This window comes from Bubalus kerabau, chromosome 5, assembly GCF_029407905.1.
Source record: "Bubalus kerabau isolate K-KA32 ecotype Philippines breed swamp buffalo chromosome 5, PCC_UOA_SB_1v2, whole genome shotgun sequence".
In the NCBI taxonomy this organism is placed as follows: domain Eukaryota; kingdom Metazoa; phylum Chordata; class Mammalia; order Artiodactyla; family Bovidae; genus Bubalus; species Bubalus kerabau.
The window spans coordinates 82,854,657-82,873,209 of record NC_073628.1 but is presented as its reverse complement, the minus strand read 5'-3'; the positions used below and the strand labels follow the sequence as shown (position 1 = coordinate 82,873,209).

The 18,553-nt window shown below is 48.1% G+C and overlaps 1 protein-coding gene across 2 annotated transcripts in view; it reads right to left on the bottom strand.

The window, feature by feature from the left end:
* The window catches only part of EPHX1 (epoxide hydrolase 1), a 36,757-nt gene that overhangs the window by 2,524 nt on the left and 15,680 nt on the right, over window positions 1-18,553 (bottom strand). The window contains exons 1-7 of one of the 2 annotated variants that reach the window (XM_055582010.1): window positions 17,644-17,738; window positions 14,676-14,863; window positions 12,166-12,346; window positions 6,281-6,508; window positions 5,592-5,721; window positions 4,871-5,076; window positions 2,342-2,450 (exon numbers count right to left, since the gene is read on the bottom strand). In XM_055582010.1, coding sequence (XP_055437985.1) covers window positions 2,342-2,450; window positions 4,871-5,076; window positions 5,592-5,721; window positions 6,281-6,508; window positions 12,166-12,346; window positions 14,676-14,858 — 1,037 coding nt within the window. In that variant the 5' untranslated portion in view covers window positions 14,859-14,863; window positions 17,644-17,738. Of the gene's footprint in view, window positions 1-2,341; window positions 2,451-4,870; window positions 5,077-5,591; window positions 5,722-6,280; window positions 6,509-12,165; window positions 12,347-14,675; window positions 14,864-17,643; window positions 17,739-18,553 lie in introns of those variants that run through there. The other variant, XM_055582009.1, reaches the window with a different exon arrangement.

Sequence of the window (18,553 nt, the reverse complement as noted above, 5' to 3'; positions counted from 1 at the left end):
ACTAACTCACCGAGAACACAGTGGGAAGAACTGCTCCAATTCGACCCCTCACCTAAAGCTTCAGAACTGTGAGCCCAGCTACCAAGTGGACACCCCTGCCCGGGCATCCTGCCAGCATCTCCCACTCAGCCTGTCCGTGACAGAAACCAGCTCAGCCTCTTGGCATCCCTTCCATGCCCACTGCCTTTGCTCCTGCATATCCACCCCATTCTCAATGTCTGGACTAAAGAACATTTGCTGCTCCGCCTGCAAGGATCCTCAGCTCCAGGCAATGAGCTGAGTTGATTCGGCAGAAGCCAATTTGCCAAAAATGGTCAAAGGTCAGTTGGCTAAATGTACTTGTTTGCTTCAGCCATTTAGATACAGTTGGTCAATCATATTTTTATTCTCAGAACTGCAATCTAAGGAATGTTCAATTCACCTCTGCCCTGCTCCCAACTACTACAGCCTGAGACAGGAGCAGAGAAAGGAGAATCTGAGGGGCACAGGAGGGGGACAGAAGAAGGTATTAATGTTAAATATGAAAATACAGTAAGAAAAGAGGCTTCTCAGAGATAAAGAACATCTTCATAAGACACCTTCGTATTCAGGGGTCATATTTCTCTTAGCCCTCAGTCCCTCATCTCTGAAATGCTAGATCTCTAGCCACGGCAGCATGGAGCAGGGATAGAGATAAAATGAACATTTTCAAAACGCAGTTTTGATAACAATTAAAACCAGTCAGTGAAAGCTGAACAGTTACAAGAGGCACTTACACTTGGTAACTGTCTTTTAGCGAGTTGGCCAAGCGCTTCCACCTCCCCTGCAGCTCCAAGCACAGCTTGAAAACTACCACAGCAACCATTTCTACCCTCCTGCAGCTAGTGATCTTTCTAGAACACAGATCTGATCACGTCTGTCTGCTGCTCAAAGCTTTGGTTCTCCAGGCATGCAGGAGGGCAGAAGCTACAGGGGGCAGCCTGCGGGTGGTCTGGTTGGCCTCATACCTGGTTCCAGGTATTCGTGTGCAAGAAGCAGGCCCAGACCCCTTGCCAAGGTGCTCTTAGTGGCATCCAATAAACCCTTGGGTGCTGCCCAGTGTGGGACTGGGGAAACAGATCCCATGAGAGGCTCTTCGAGGACCCATCTGTAGGTCTGGCCCCATTGTATTTGCTCCAGCCTGGGGACAAATTACCCCTTCCAAGTACACCAAGCATTTTAATCAATCCAACCTCTGCTTCTGCTTTTCTCTTTGCCTATATTCCCTTCTTCCACCCTTTCCCACCTGGCAAACTCCTATTCATCCTTTAAGGCCCAGGTCAAACAGATTCTCCCAGTCATTTCCCCTCCCTGTCTCTTAAACAAAGTGAATCCCCCTTTCTCTGCACCCCAACAGTCCTTTGCATGTATCTTCAGAGTTCATTTCATCAGACAACTATTTGTGGAGCATCTACTATATGCCCACCTTTACCAGCTGGTGGCTGAAATGGTAAAGAACCTGCCTGCAACGCAGGAGACCCGGGTTCGATCCCTGGGTCGGCAAGAGCCCCTGGAGAAAGAAATGGCAACCCACTCCAGTATTCTTGCCTGGAAAATTCCATGGACAGAGGAGCCTGGGAGGCTACAGCCCATGAGGTCTCAAAGAGTTGGACACGACTGGGTGACACTCACTTCACTTCACTTAGTAGCTCAGTGCTGTTTTAGGTGCTGGGCATGGCTTAGACCAAGTCCCTACTTCTGGGCCAGATCCATACACTCCTTCTCATATATTAGACACTGGTGCTCTGAGTGTCTCTGAAGGAGTAAAAAAATGGCTGGGCCCTGGAGCAGGTGGGTCAGGGCCAACCTTGAGGAAGCTCGAATCAGGCCAGGGACCTGGGAATCATGCGCCGTACAGGCTGCAGCCTTTAAGGTTCCAGGAGACAGGACAGCCTCCCCACACTTTCTGTAGCCACCCTGTAGGACCAGCTTCCAAAAATGAGACAGGCATACAGCCATGATGTCAGGCACTTCCGGGATTCAGGAGGGACGGTCCGTGGGCTGCTCTCATGTCTTAGTGACAAAGAGGCTCTTGCTGCCCCTCTGGACTCCTTGATCCCAGAAGGAGGCTGTTTAGCAAATTCTTGAGCCTTGCATCCTATAATTTTTATATCTCCACTGCGCGGCTAGACCTATCTGGGCCTCAGCTTCCTCATCCAAAAATTGGGGCTGGGTTGGTCACAGGCTGAGGATCTGTGGGACATCTGACAACAGATGGAACTTGCTGACCATCCCACTCAGAACAACAAGAGATGAAATTGGTGAGAAGGGAGGTGGGTGAGGAAGGTGAGCCGACAGCAGGCAGGGGTGGATGGGGTCTTACCTCTCTAGGCCTCCATCCTCCAAGTCTCGGAATTCCGAATTGGTCCAGGTAGAAAACTTCTCTAGAATATAGGCAGCCAGTCCCACGGGAGAGTCATTCAGAGCACAGCCTGGTGTGGGAAGAAGCAAGGGAGCGACTCAGGCCTGGGACCAGGGAGCTGGCCCCACAGAACAGCAGTGTGAACAGGAAGCCTGTGTCAGAGCACAGCTCTGCCCTGACTCGGGTGCTCCTGCACCTCACTTCCTTAACCCTGGGCCTTGGAATCCTTACCTGACAAAAAGGGATAACACCTCGCCCACTACTTGATTGACATCCATATGCTATATGGGCAGCTTCCTTCAAACCAAAGAGGCTACAACTCCAGGTTTTGTAGGATCCAAATGAGAAATATATATAAATGCTGTTTTTTAAAAGTGTTTTTTTCTTTTCGTTTCTATTCTGTGATTAGAGAAAAATTAGAAACCACCTAAAAGCCCAAAATAGGGAATCAGTTTTAAATAAATATCGATCCATTCATAGGCCCAACGATAAAGCAAGCATTAAAAATGGGATGGATGGGGGCTTCCCTGAATGGTGAAGAATCTGCCTGCCAATGCAGGAGACACGGGTTCCATCCTTGGTCCAGGAAAATCCCAGATGCCAAGGAGCAGCTAGGCCTGTGCTCCACAACTACTGAGCCTGTGCTCTAGAGCCTGGAAGCTGCAACTACGGAGCCCACGGGCCACAGCTCCTGAAGCCCGCAGGTCCTAGAGCCTGTATGCTGTAATGAGAGAAGCCACCGGAACGAGCCTGCATACTGCAACTAGGGAGTAGCCCCCGCTGGCCACAACTAGAGACAAGCCTGCAGAGCAATAAGGACCCAGCACAGCCAAAAATAAATAAAATTGTTTTTTAAAAAAGAAATCCTTTTTAAAAAAGGCATGGATGGATCTCACAAGCAAAATATTCAGCTAAAGAAGCCAGACTCAAAAGAGCACCTATTGGAGGATTCCAATGCATATAAAGTATAAAAACCAGCAAAAGCAATCTATCTGTCAGGTCAGGAGGGTGGCTGCCCTGGGCGTGGGGGGAAGTACCCAGAAGAGGGTGCAGGGAGCTTTTGGGCTGGTGGGTCACGCTCTGTTACTTAAATGAATGCTGGTTGTATGGACAGATTCCATTTGTGGAAATTCATCAATCAAAATGTTAGCCAGTTCTTCTGAAGGCCTGGGAGAGGAGAGGTAGGGAACAAGAGGTTATAGGTGATTGTCTTTTCTGTTTTGTGCTTTTTTGCATCTTTTGATTTTTTGACATTGAACATGGGTTACTTTTATAATAAGAGGGAGAAAACTGGTTCTATAAAACACTGTTCTTATTACCGTGAGCTGCCCAAGGTGTGAGTATGGACTGTCATGGAGACTCTAAAAGACCATGGGCAAAACAATTCCTGGGTGTCCTCTGAGTGGGGTTCAAGGAGTTTCTAGTGGACCCTTCTGATATCATATGATTGTAAAGGGGGCCTTTCTTCCCTTGTCTTACAGATATTTTACAGGTCTGCAAATTGTTGAAAACTAATAGTAATGCAAGTGAGTCTAGTTCATAGAGAAGCAAGTGAATTTTGTCCAGAGAGTAGATCCTACAGATTCTCTTCACAAGGTTAAAAATATTTTTAAGTTTTTTAATCTATATGAGATGTTGGATGTTAACTTATTATGGCAATCATTTTACAGAAGATGTAAGTCAAATCATTATGCTGTACACCCTAAATGTATACAGTGCTGTATGTCAATTATATCTCAATAAACCTGAATAATTAAAAAAAAAAAGTCCAGTGGAGATTTACTTGATTATTACCCTGTAGATTTTGACAAGTTTTGTATTTATTAACAAATTTATTTTAGTGTTCCTAAATGCCTTTGAACTGTTTTATTTTACATTTTACTAGTTGCTTTTAGTTAATGAGTTAAATAAAATTTTGACATGTGTTCATCTTTTATTTTTATGATTTTATCTTTAAAAATGTTTTTTTTTTAGAATTTGGAAATTACTTTATTGACAAAGATACATAGTATGCCCCTCCAAATTAGTATAGCTATATGATTGATACCTTAAAAAAAATATTATCCCTTAACAGGGCCCTGATGGCAGTAACTCCATCCATGCTATCTTCCCTCACTGAACTGGGGAGCTCCTCCAGCCCTGGGGAACCCCCTTCTTCCCACAGTCCCAGAACTGATAAACACTAGGCTTTGTCTTACCCGCTCCTCTGTCCATCTCTATGCTTCTCCCTGTAGGACTCATGGGTGGAGGGACCGGAGGTCAAAGTCACGAGGAACACTGATTCTGCTCAGTGGAGCTGTTCAGGAATTTGGCCAGGCAGCGTAAGAGTGGAAAGAGCTGAGTCCCTCACAAGAGGTTTTCACCCCATGAGCAGTGTTCCGAGCGTAGGTAAGGCTTCCCCCGCTGGTTGGGAGCCTTGCTGAATGGATTGGATGTAACCTCACCCCCACCCCCACCGCTGAGCCAGGTGCCTTGCGCCTGCGCACTCACCCACGGTGTCCGGCTTGGTGCTCTGGATGTGCAAGTAGCCGCTCTCCCTCAGTAAGCTGAAGAAGATCTTCTTAAAGGGGTATATCAACTCCATGTCTCTCTCGGTGTAACCGAAAAGCCCCCCGAAACACCGTCCCAGAGGAAGGGTCAGGGTGTAGAAATTTCTTAAAATCAAAGCCATGTTCAAGTGCAGGCCCTTGATGTGGCTGGGGGCAGAGAAGGGCCAGGTGAGCCTGGGTGCCATAAAGGATGGGGAGGGAGATGGAGGAGGAAGAGACCACAGAGCTGGGGAGCACAGGGCCAGCCCCCATCAGCATCTGCCCCCTCGGGTGACCACACGAGGTGAGGGAGCAGGCTGGGGAGAAAATACAGGTTCTACAAAGTTCTGGTCAGCTCTCTCCCAGGACTTGGTCCATCAGAAAGGTCTACTCCCTGACCGTCCCCCTCCTCTAGCTGGCTCTCCGGGCCTGGGCAACTGGCCCAGAGTCACCAGTCCTGTGTGACACCAAAGGGAGGGAAGATTTGTGTCGAACTTCCCCAGGCAGAGCTGAGTGATGGGGACCCTCTCTTATCTCCCCTGGGCCCACAAACATCCTGCCTGCGTGGCCACTGTGCCAAGCCTCAGACACTATGCCCAACCTTCCTCCCTATGCATTCACCTCGCACGGGCTGTGCACACACACCCGCACACATACACACAACGCCTGACAGCCACCCTCACCTGGGCACCAGCTGGGCCATGTTGGTGCAGATCAGGGCCCCCCAGTCCCCGCCTTGAATATAGAATTTCTGGAAGCCCAACCGCAGCATCAGCTTATAAAAGATCCTGGCAGCGGCCACTGAGTTGAAGCCTGGTTGTTAAGGGGAGAGAAGAATCATGGGAGGTCACGCCTTTGGTTCCGCCAGTGACCTTTGCGATTTCTCCCTGCCCCCCACCCTGCCCTAGGCTGAGGGGAGAGCAGCTCAGAGTGGGTGAGAAGGAATCCTGGGGCCCAAGGGTGGGGTGCCCAGTGCCCAGAGGAAGTGCTCCTGGTGCTAGCCTTGGTGCAGGAGACGGTGAGGCCAGCCCTGCTGAGGTCCGTGGGTCCACACTGTGTGCAGTGCTTAGTCAGCCTTGCTGGCCCAGAATAACACGGAGTCCAGACATGGACCCGCCCAGAGGGAGCAGCTCCCAAGGACACGAGAATCTAGGCCCTGAGCCCACTCTGGACAGTCATGACTCTGCCTGGTCCCTGGCCCACCATGCCCCTCAAATCCTGAGAAGACACACTGGCCCTTTGGCAATCAAATCATCCCCATTGCTTCTCTTTCCTCAGGTCTCAGACGCTCCCCTCCCCCAGCTCCCTCAGGCTCTGAAGGAAGCCGGCTCCCCACCCTGGGGCAGGTGCCCTGCCCGCAGCAGCCCCATACCCTTCTTGGAGGATGCCTCGGAGAAGCTGTAGCCAGGAATGGATGGACAGATGACTTCAAAAACATGCTCATCACTCAGGCCGTGGTTCTTGGGGTCCGTCAGGAACGGGATGATCTTATAAAACTCGTAGAAGGAGCCAGGCCAGCCGTGCACCATCAGCAAGGGCTTTGGGGTTTGGCCGGAGGGGAGGTTGGGGGGCTTCACGTGGATGAAGTGGATGTCCAGCCCTGGGGGGAGAGAACACAGTCAGGGCCGGGGGAGAGGGCCCTGTGGTGGGGGAGGCTGCTGTCACCTCTCTCGGGGTAGCCAGTCAGGCTTTGCGCCTGCCTGAGCGGGACCATGGTGCTGCCACTCCAGGTGCCCCATGGTACAGACCGCAGTCACCACCAGCGGCGCTGGTTGAGCGCTTACACTGAGCTCCAGACCCCCCAGGGGACTTACTCGGCCTTCACAGCCACCTGCAAGTGACGGACTGGTGCGCCCCTGCAGGTGAGAACATGAGCTGTCTGTGAGGCCGGGCCAGGCTGCTCTCAAACTGCTGTATTCCCAGAGCCCAGAACTGGCCCTGGCTCATGGCAATGCTCAACGTATTCATTGTTTAAGAATTTACAAATTGTGTGTGGGGGGCAGGTAGCCTTATATATCCAGCAGTAGAGAATGAAACAACTTATAGTTTAACAGTACACTGTAAGGGACTTCCCAGGTGACGCTAGTGGTAAAGAATCTGCCTGCCAACACAGGAGATGCAAGAGACACAGGTCAGGAAGATCCCCTGGAGGAGGAAAGGGCACCCCACTCCACTACTCTTGCCTGGAAAAATCCCATGGACAGAGGAGCCTGGTGGGTTGCAGAGAGTCAGACATGACTGAGCTATGATCACACAGTACACTGTAATACAGCAGAGTCACTGTAACACAATGACGTTATGACGTGAAGTTGCTCAGTCGTGTCCGACTCTTTGTGACCCCATGGACTGTAGCCTCCCAGGCTTCTCAGACCATGGGATTTTCCAGGCAAGAGTACTGGAGTGGGTTGCCATTTCCTTCTCCAGGGGATCTTCCCGACCCAGGAATCGAACCCAGGTCTCCCACATTGTAGGCAGACGCTTTACCCTCTGAGCCACCAGGGAAGCCCGATAGTCATCTAAAATGACAGCGTCCATGTGCACTGAATATGGAAATCAGTCCTGTATATGTTGCTAAGTGGTAAAAGCAAACTATGAAGCCAGATCCATTGTATGACCCCATTTCTGTAAATAGTTACATGTATGCATAAATTTATATGGTGTGTATAGGAATTTTAAAGTCTGAAAAGATAAACTACAAAAATGTAAAAAGTAGTCTGAAAAGATAAACTACAAAAATGTAAAAAGTAGTCCTTTCTGAGCAATAGAATTTCAAGCAAATGATAGTCTTTTTTGTGGTTGTATGAACTTTAAAATTTTTCTACAATGGACATATGCATAACTCTTTTTTTAAAGTGGAGAAAATTATTTTAAGGTAGAGTGCTGGGCATTGAAACAGCACCCTGGCCAAAGATGGATGAATGGATTCCAGGCCCCCCTCCCCGCTGGAGTCACTTTGAGAACAGTCTCTCTTCCCAAGCAAGTGGGCGTTCATAGCAAACACGGCCAGGGAGGCTGTCACACCTCCACCACGAGGGCTGGCATTGACAGAAAGGTCTGTGGTTTATTCACTATGACAGGAAGGTCTGTGGTTTATTCACTATACAAATAATACGTGCTTTCTGTAGGAAACAGAAAACAAAGATAAATCAAAAGCGGGGTGGGGGAGGAATCACATATAATCTCATGATCCGAAGAGAACACTGTGTTACCCGTCCAACTTTTTAAAATAATTTTTTTTATTTGGGGACAATTTTAGATGTATAGAAAAACAGTGGAGCTAGCACTGGAAGTTCCCAGATACCCATGCTTAGTCTCCCCTACTATTAACATTTCGTGTTAGGATGTACAGTTATTATAATGCATGAACCAGCACTGATACATTAATAACTAAAAGTTCATACTTTATGGATTCAGATTTCCTTAGGTTTTTTTTTTAAGTTTTAAGTGGTGGTAGGAACATTTAACACGAGACCTATTGTCTCCACAAAGGTTTTTTTTTTGCCTTTTTCCCCACAAAGTTTTAGGTGTGTTGCACAGTGCACAGTATTGCTATCTACAGGTACCGTGTCATTCAGTGGCTCCTGAGAACTTGTGTGTGTGTTGTGCGTGTGTATCCAGTCACTGAGTTGTGTCCAACTCTTTTGAGACCCCACGGACTGTAGCCCGCCAGGTTCCTCTGTCCATGGGTTGCCATTTTCTTCGCCATACTTAGAACTTACTCGAGTTGGATAACTGAAACTTCATACCCGGTCATTAGTAACTCTATAGTTCCCCACCTCCCAGCGCTTGGCAGCCACCATCCTACTCTCTGCTTCTATGAGCGCGACAATTTTAGATACCTCATATAAGTGGAGTCGTGCAACCTTTGCCTCTTCTGTGATTGGCTTATTTCACTTCTCGTAATATCCTCGAGGTTCGTCCATGTCATCACATCTTATAAGATTTCTTTCCTTTTAAAGACTAAATTAATACTGGTACATACACACATGCAATGGAATATTACTCAGATTTCCTTGGTTTTTACCCAGTGTCCTTTTTCTTTTCCAGGATCCTATCCAGGACTCCACGTCACATCTAGCTGTCAAGTCTCCTTAGGCTCCTCCTCGGCTGTGACAGTTTCATACGTTTTTGAAAACAGAGAACATAACTTGCCTTTAACAAAAATAGAAGGCTACATACATTCTATTTTGGAACCTGATTTTTTTTTTCCACTTAACAATATATCTTGGGTGTCCTTCTATGCTGCTAAATTTACTCCTAAAGTTGAATTTAGTAGTTAATGTTAACTCCTTTGGAACACACAGTGTGGTGTGAGATTATTTTTGATTCAGATTCTATCACATTATCATCTGAGTTTAAAATTAGAAAAAACACACATATACATCCATTCTGTATAGCAGCGTATACGCAGGTGATCCCTGGAAGCATGTTATTTAACAGAAGCAGCTGCTGTCCCTGGGGAGGGACGAGAGGGAGACTCTGTCTCCTTCTGTACTTTTTGAATTTTAAAGATTGAAATTTTAAAAACTAAAAAAAAAAAAAAAGTTAAAATTTGCCCTATGGGTCCTCCTTCCCTTTGGGGTGAAAACGCTCTCCTGGTCGCCCTATGGATCTGTGGTGCCTATAGGATCTCTGTGCCCAGGCTGCTGGGTCAGAATTGAGGAGACAAACTGGGCTCAGAGGGCATCCATGGGCTTGGTGAGGGGAGAGGGCAGTGGAGAGTGGTTGGTCACAGCCGAGGGCCAGTGCCGAAATAGTGGCCACAGGTGAAGGAGGAGGGGACAGGCTGGGACACCAGAGAGCTGGGTTCCAGCCCTGAACCTCCACTTCCCTGTGACTCAGGCGACTCCCTGCCCCCGCTGGGAGGTGCTGGGCTCCCCAGAGGCCACCACATGTGTGTGTGTGTGTGTGTGTGTGTGGCTTTGTTCATGTCTGACTTTTTGCAACTCTATAGGCTGTAGCCTGTCAGGCTTCTCTGTCCATGAGATTCTCCAGGCAAGAATACTGGAGTGGGTTGCCATGCCCTCCTCCAGGGGATCTTCCTGACCCAGGGATCAAACCCAAGTCTCTTATGCCTCCTGCATTGGCAGGTGGATTCTTTACCACTAGTGCCACCTGGGAAGCCCCTGAAACCCCTGCATGTCTCAGACTGTCTGAGAACAGTCTGATCTGAGACAGTCTGAGACTGATCTTTAGCAGGACGTCCAGGACATGGCCTGGAGCCAGAAGCTCATCACAGAACAGGGAAGTGGCAGGGACAAGAAGGCCGAATAAGGAGGCTAGTGGGGATGAGGAGAGAACGTCGAGAAGAGGTCACAGATTGAGCCGTGAGCAGCCGGGAGCACAGGGGTCAGTGCGGGAGCAGAAAGGACCCTGAAAAGGCCTAAATATGAGGGAGGAGGATGGCAGCAGAGAGAGTGAGAAGGGAGGTCCTCTTGGGCGAATTTCAGGCCAGGGAGTCAGGAAAAGAGACACGCTGACACACACACACACATACAGTATGTATGTGAGCAGTTAGAATTTTCAATTTATATGTATTCCTTGGGTGGAAAATTAGGAACCTGGGCAATTTTGACCCTTTTCACCCTTGGGAAGGTAAATTTAACTTCTCTGAATATTTTAAGATAAACATATATGGTACAACTGCTATGGAAAACAGTATTATAGTTCCCTCTAAAATTAAGCATAGAATTACTAGTTGACTCAGCAACTTCACTTCTGGGTATATACCCAAAGAACAGAAAACAGGAACATAAACAGATATTTGTACATTCATAATCACAGCAATATTTTTCACAATAGCTAAAAAGCAGAAGCAACCAAAGTGTCCATTGACGGATGACAACGTGTGCCGTTATTCAAAATGTACCATTATTCCCCCTTAGGAAATTCTGACCCATGCTACAATATGGATGAACCTTGAGGACAGCATGCTAAGTGCAGTAAGCCAGTCAAAAGGACACATATCGTATGATTCTACTCATACAAGGTCCTTAGATTCAGAATTCATATTTACGTTTACAGAACAGAAAGCAGAATGGTAGTTTCCAGAGGCTAGGGAGAGGGAGAGAAACAGGAGTTAGAGCTGAATGACAGAGTTTCCGTTTTTGCAAAATAAAAAAAGTTCTGAAGATAGATGGAGGTGCTGGCTGGATAACAATATAAAAGTACTTAGTCCACTGTGACATTACAGGTAACAAGGTATACTTTATGCTTTCAATGGTCAGCTTTATGTTATATGTATTTTACTCTGTGGGTGTGCTCAGTGGAGTCTGGCTCTTTGTGACCCTATGGGCAATAGCCTGCCAGGTTCCTCTGTCCATGGGATTTTCCAGGCAAGAATACCAGAATGGGTTGCCATTTCCCATTCCAGGGGAATATTTTACTATAATTAAAAACAAATAGATAAATTTGTACAAATTAACAGCATGAGTTTGATTTTCTTAAACATTTCTATATCTGATTCTAAATCTGTGTTGGGCTAAAAAAAATACTTTTCCACTATGGAAACTATTATCCCAAATTAACTTAGGTTGGGCTTCCCTGGTGGCTCAGAGGTTAAAGCGTCTGCCTGCAATGAGGGAGACCTGGGTTCGATCCCTGGGTCGCGAAGATCCCCTGGAGAAGGAAATGGCAACCCACTCCAGTATTCTTGCCTGGAGAATCCCATGGACGGAGGAGCCTGGTGGGCTACAGTCCATGGGGTCGCAAAGAGTCAGACACGACTGAGCGACTTCATTTTCACTTTCACCTTTCCAAGAACATTTTGAAGATAGCTTTCCTTCCAGGTGAAGTTAGGTGACAACCTATGATACTGTTGGGACAGGAGGTCTAAAGCTTTAGACACAGGACAGTTTTTATTCGAACCTTGACTGACAGCTTGAGCACCCTTGAACAGTCACAGTATCATAGACTCCAAAGCCTCAAGGAGCGGCTGAGTTGACTGAGGCCATGCCCAGATCTAGGTCTCATCTCCATCCTCCCAAAGATTGTTCCATCATTGAACTGGATGGTGCAATTCTTTGGTTTTTAATTTATTTATATGTTTTCCCATTTAGCTCAAAAGACCATTGGATTTGTTGGGATTTTGCATTATTTTTGCATCTGAGTGGGGTTATACCTTCCAAATACATCTCACTGACCAATAATCGAATTCTGGGTCTCCCGGCTTTATTTAAGTCCCAGTGTTATTTAAGTGTCTATGAAGGTCGTTTCTGTCATACACATCCCCCTCCAGCTGGTGTTTTGGAAACATACCTTCAATCTTAGTCTTGAAGTGAGGGTATTTGTTGAGAATCTCCACCTGCTTCCTCCAGTCAAATTCTGTCCTCCAGTAGGAGATGATTTTCTTCAAATAGTTGGAGTTGAAACCATAGTGGAAACGACTGTCCTCCAAAGGTGGAGTTAAACGGACCCTGTCAATCCTCTGATGTAAGTCCTGGAGAAAATGTGAGACCCCAAGGAGAGAAGGTGAGTGGGGCAGAGCACAAGAGAAAGTTTGTTTCCAGAAGACAGAGAAAACCCTGCAGCCACCAGACCCCATGCTACAGTAAAGGCAAAGCAAAATTTCACCAGATGGGATGAGGAGGCTCCTGGCCTCCAGACATGTGTTCTGGGTCATCAGGTTTATCCCAGAAGAAAGCTCCTGGTTTCCCAATGGTGGCTGTTCCCCAAACATAGGTTTTTCACTTTCAACTTCAGGTTACTTCTCATTTTTGTTTTTAAATGTATGAACAAAATGTGTTTTTAATTTATCAAGGCTTATATACAGCAAGGGGGGCTTCCCAGGTAGCTCAGTGGTAAAGAATCTGCCTGCTAATGCAGGAGACTCAGGAGATCCCTGGGTTGGGAAGATCTCCTGGAGGAAGAAATAGCAACCCACTCCAGTATTATTGCCTAGAAAATCCTGTGGACAGAGGAGCCTGGTCAGCTACAGTCCATGGGGTCACAAAGAGTTGGACACAACTGAGCGACTAAGCACACAGCACATAGATGGCAGGGGGTGGCCAACTTTTTTATTTTGGGGGGCCAACTTTTTTCAAAAGGGCCAGATCAGAAGTAGCTTAGGTTTTCTGAGCCACAGCTAACCTACTCTGTTCTTGTAGGATGGAAAAAGTCATAGATGGTACATGGACAAATAGGAGTGACTGTGTTCCAATAAAACTTTACTTATGGGCACTGAAATTTGACTGCCAGGTAATTTTCATGTTACAAAGTATTATTCTTCTTTTGATTTTAAATAGGTGTAAAAACTATTCTTAGCATGGGAGCTGTACAAAAGCAGGTGGCAGAGACTATTATACATAAAATAGATAACCTATACTACAGCAGAGGGAACTTTTCTCAATACTCTGTAATAACCTATATGGGAAAGTGAAAATTGCTCAGTCGTGTCTGACTCTTTGCAACCCCATGGACTATATAGTCAATGGAATTTTCTAGGCCAAAATACTGGAGTGGGTGGCCTTTCCATTCTCCAGGGGATCTTCCCAACCCAGGCATCAAACCCAGGTCTCCCACATTGCAGGTGGGTTCCAATCTGAAAAAGAATGGATATATGTAATATTTATAATTGATTCACTTTGCTGTACATCTGAAACTAATACAACATTGTAAATCAACTATACTCCAACGTAAAATCAAAATTAAATTTAAAAAAAAGAAGGTAGCAGAATAGATTTGCCGACTCTGATACCAGTGTTAAATGATACACTATATGTGAGTATGTGTGTGTTAGTCACTTAGTCATGTCCGACTCTTTGCGACCCCATGGACTGTAGCCCGCCAGGCTCCTCTGTCCAAGGACTTCTCCAGGCAAGAATACTGGAGTGGGTTGCCATTCCTTCTCCAGGGGATCTTCCCAGGGATCAAACCCGGGTCTCCTGCACTGCAGGGGGATTCTTCACTATCTGCTCCTCTTCTCAACTGCTAGATGAGAAGCTCTTTGAGAGAAGGCTCTTTCTCTTCTTCCAAGTACTTGGCACTAGGTCTGCACACAGAAGGTGCTCCCATACCCACAGAATGAAAGAAATGATGGGTAGGGATGTCCCAGGTCCCACCCACCCTCCTGGTCCTGCTCAAGCCTGGCTCTCAGCTTAGCCTACTCCAGGGTCACACCTATCCTTGGTGATTCCAGCCATGTGCGGAGGACGGGGCCCAGGCTTTGGCATTAGACAGATCTGAGTCTAAATCCGCCAGCTTATTATCTCGGTCACTGTGCATTAACAGCTTTGCCTCTCTGAGCTTCAGTTTCTACATGACCGCAGTCACTGTACGTGATCACGAGGGTCTAAACACACAGCAGGTGCCTGGCCACAGCTGGCCCCGGGCCAGGTTCTCTGCGCTGCAGCATTTTATGTCACCACAGCCTTGTTTTCACTCATGATCTCCACCCAGGCTTCAAGAAGGGCCTCACTTCTGCCTTCAAGCTCATCCCCAGGGTTTCAGGTGGGGCACAGAGGAGGCAGAAACAGCTGCTCTCTGTGACCCTTAATGCAGGTAGCTGGATTCAGCTGGCACTTCTTTCCTCGCGCGGGCACTACTGGGCCTTGGGAACCAGGAACATGGAGACAGAGGAGGGGGAAGGAGCAGAAGGGATGGGGTGAGCAGAGTAGGTGAGTCCAGTAGGAGAAAAGCAGGCAGAAAACAGCCCTAGAGGGACCACTTTGGAAGACCCTCCTTGGTGCCAGGCCCAGCCTGAGGCCCAACCCCAGATGGGGCCTCCCCGCCCTCCCCTCTGCTCAGCCATCTGGAAAGAGGTGCCTTACATTGATCTCCTCATCTGATGTTTCCACCTTGAATGGGCGGATGCTCTTATCCTCCCCAGCTGTGGGCCTCACCCCAGGCCCCCACCATCCATCTTCAAGGGGCAAAGTCTCCTCCTTGTCCTTGGAGACGAACCAGTAGATGACAAAGCCCAGCACTGAGGCGAGGAGTATTTCCAGCCACATGACTCCTGGAAAAGTAACAGCCCATCAACAACAGAGTCCGCCAGATAGCCCTTGACCTCTGGCTGGAAACGCCAGAATCCTGACTTCTTTCCCACCCAATCCTTGATTTTGTGTACTTTTGACATGAAAAATAACATCAGCATTTGTTGTTGTTTAGTTGCTAAGTCCTGTCCAATTCCTGCCACCCCATGGACTGCAGCCCGCCAGGCCCCTCTGTCCATGGGAGTTTCCAGACAAGAATACTGGAGAGGGTTTCCTTTTCCTTCTCCAGGGGTCCCGACTCAGGGATCAAACCTACATCTCCTGCACTGGCAGGCGGATTCTTTACTGGTGAGCCACCAGGGAAGCCAACATAAGCATAGTATGGAAAAATTGGAAAACAATAGAGAAAGCCACAAAAATCACCATAATCCTACCAAGCTATGGAATTCATTAATCAGATTTAGAAAAGATGAAGCTGGGTTGGCTTCTGCATAGCCTTGGGTGGTGGGCTCTGCATGTCTGAGGCCTCATGGTTCTCTGAGGGGGTCTCTTCCTCCAGATACTTCTGAGAAGCTTCTCTCCACTGTTGTGACATCCCTCCCCCACAGGAGGAGCAGGGACGTCTCTGAGCAGTGGGCTCAGGAGAGGAGATGGAGTCACACTTGCTCTTTGCTGTCTCTCCCTGAGAGGGGCCTCTCCTCAGGGTGTACATACAGGGCAAGGGGGGGCCGTCTGAAGAGCTGGGAGGTTACGTGCATCTGGGGTTGGGGGGAGTGTTAAGTGGCCCAAATGTGGCCATATATCTCAGCTGGTTGTCAACAGTTTTATTGAGATTTAATTCACATACCATGTAATCTAGTGGTTTTCAGTATATTCACAGATACGTGCAACCATATTCACAATTCTAGAACATTTTCATCACTACAAAAAGGAACCCTGTACCCTTTAACTATTACTGGCACTTGTCCCCCACACCACCCTGGCCCTAAGCAGCCACTAATCTACCTTCTGTCTACAGACTTGCTTATTACATTTCACATAAACTCAGATGTTTTAATCATTTGTCTGACTCCCCTACTTTTTTCGCAAAAGGGGAAGAAAGAAGAGCTTAGTTCCTGCAAACCAGTACCAGGCCGACAATGGCTCGGCATTATTATCTAGCTATTCATTTTGCATGTTTCCAAGGAAGTAACCCCCCTTCCCCTGAAGGTTCACAGTCAGAGAAATGTGTGAATATGGGCGCCATCCTCAGGCCAGAGACCTTTGCAGAGCCACCTCCCAGGCCCAGCCCAACTCTCCCCTGGAAACCTGGGGCAGGGGGAGGATGCCGCTACCAAACCCACCCCAGTGTGCCCTCTATCCACTGCTGGGGGCTTGCCAAGGCCCTGCGGTTTGCTCTGCCAAGAAAATACGCACAGGCTTCTCCCACTTCCCACAAAGAGATGCTTTGTCTCTGCCAGGGAAACCCCTCCCCTTTGAGAAGAGCCAGCTGCTAGTCTTTGTGGTATTCGAAGGCAGGGACTGTGAGGTGCTGGGGAGTGTGTGGGAAAAGACGGAAGGCAGAGAGCAGAGCTTCCCTTGGCAGCAGGAAGAGACAGATGTGGTTCACCTGTTGGGTGGGTCATAACGTAAGAATCTGGAGCTGGGAAGACAAGAACTGTGTCTATCCTAGTCCCTGCCCTGACCACAGTGCCCAGCATAATGTCTGGCACAGAAAGGCATTTTGCCAATATGTGTGCGATCAACATATACAGTGGATGCAAATAAGATGTTGCAGGATGTTGTCAAGGGAGCTGCAATCATGATGAACAAGAGGAGTTGACTTTAATCTCCCAAGTGAATGATACACATCACCTTCCTTACCTGACTTCAGCACAGAGAGGTCAAGAGCACGGTTGTCACTTTCCGCTGGGTTTTAAATGCCCTACTTTCCCTTTTCTGTGTTGAATTATCCCAGGGCTTTCACTTGTCCATGTGAATTCTGAGTTCTCACCCTTTGAGCAGCTCCTTGGGAAGCAGCCAGGGAAACAGAATTGTGAAATACTGCACCCAGCTCCATGTTAGGAGACTGCGGGTGCCACCTTCACTCTCTACTGCCTTTTAACAATTGCTGGGTGCTACCAGCCTAGCAGATCTGATATGTGTGCAGATAGTTAATTCCCCTGGACTTCGACAACAAACAGAACCATGAGCTAGAGTGTTGAAATGATCAGTATTCAAGCACTGCATCTAAACTCTGGGGACCTGGACAAGGGGCACCATGATGGGCCATGCTGGCACAGCCCAGGGCAAAGTGACAGATTCAAGGAGAAAGTTTAAAGCCCTTTCTCTTGCACCTTAATTAAGATAATAAGAATATTAGTTCTTGGTTCAAGGACAGTGCTTTAGTGCTATTGATCTCAGATTACAAAGCAAGTTTTAACTGCAGTATGTTAATTTGCCACCTATTAACTACCCTTTATTTATTAGCAGGTATTAAATGCACATGAAGCAAGGAGCTCTAGGTTAGCCCAGTGTAACAGGACTGTCTGCTGGTAGGTTTTCAAGGGATATGATAAACCATGGCCTATGAAAACCCACCCACTAAGGAGCCAAATTTCACTGAACTTTCTTTATCACTTAAGGTAAGAACCAGGGCAGGCAAGGCACTTGCCCCAAATAACATCGCACTTTCGAGGATTAGAATCTGTAGCCAAAGCATTCATTCCCGGTCTGTCGCTGGGTATGTTTCCCCTGCCACCCTGACCTACCCACCCCATCTTATTTCCTCTCAGCATCTGTTTCCAGCCTCAAGCCTTCATACCTGCCCTTTGGGTCCCAGTCAGAGCACAGGCGAGCCACGACTGCACGGGAGGCCTCTCTCAGGTCAGAATATTTTTTTCCCAAAAAATTAAATAATAATAAAAAAGACCTTCCCCTTCCCCGCGCACTGGAGCTGCGGGTCCGTAAGGAAGGAGGTGGTTGGTCCGCGAACTCCGAGAAGAGGCGGGGCCTATGAGTCCGACCAATCAGAGCTCAGCCCCTCCATCCTTAGGTTTAACTCCACCCCCACACTCCCAGGCCAGTGAGTGAAACCCTAGACAGACGCTCACTGCCAGGGGCGTGGAGGGTCTCGGAGAGCTGCGGCTGCCCTCAGACCTCCGGATCTCCCCAGTCAGGGCTGCTGCTTTATTTAGAGTATGAGGAAAGTGGAAGTCTGAGGCTCAGGAGAGACGGCGCCACTCTGCCTACCCAGCTCCTTGTACAAAGCAGGCTATGGCGTGGAGCCAGCTGATGGCTCTCCTCCCCAGAGCGGGCTCTTTGGGGTGGGGCTGGTTGAAGAAACTTCGCTCACAAGGGGGAGAAGCACTGTTCACCAGGAAATCCAAGGCCAACTGCACTCTGGCTGTCGCAGCCTAGGTTGGGGGAGGGGATGGCTCCAGGCAGGTGACACAGCTTCCCATCCCATTCCCCCAACCTCCACCTCCAGGGGAAGAGAAGGGTTGCATCAGTCCAACTTCCCTGGGCCGGCCAGTCGCTAGTTTGGAGCCACTGAACAGACAAGCTGAAGAGGAACTCAGCAACCTGAGTCCAACTCCTTCACTTCATAGCTGGGGAAACTGAATCCAGGGGTGGCCATAACTCACCCAAAGCCACGTGGCCAGGGAGCAACACATCTGGGGGGAAAAAAAAAGGAGAGAAGGACCACTGTACTCCTGCCATCTGTTGTAACT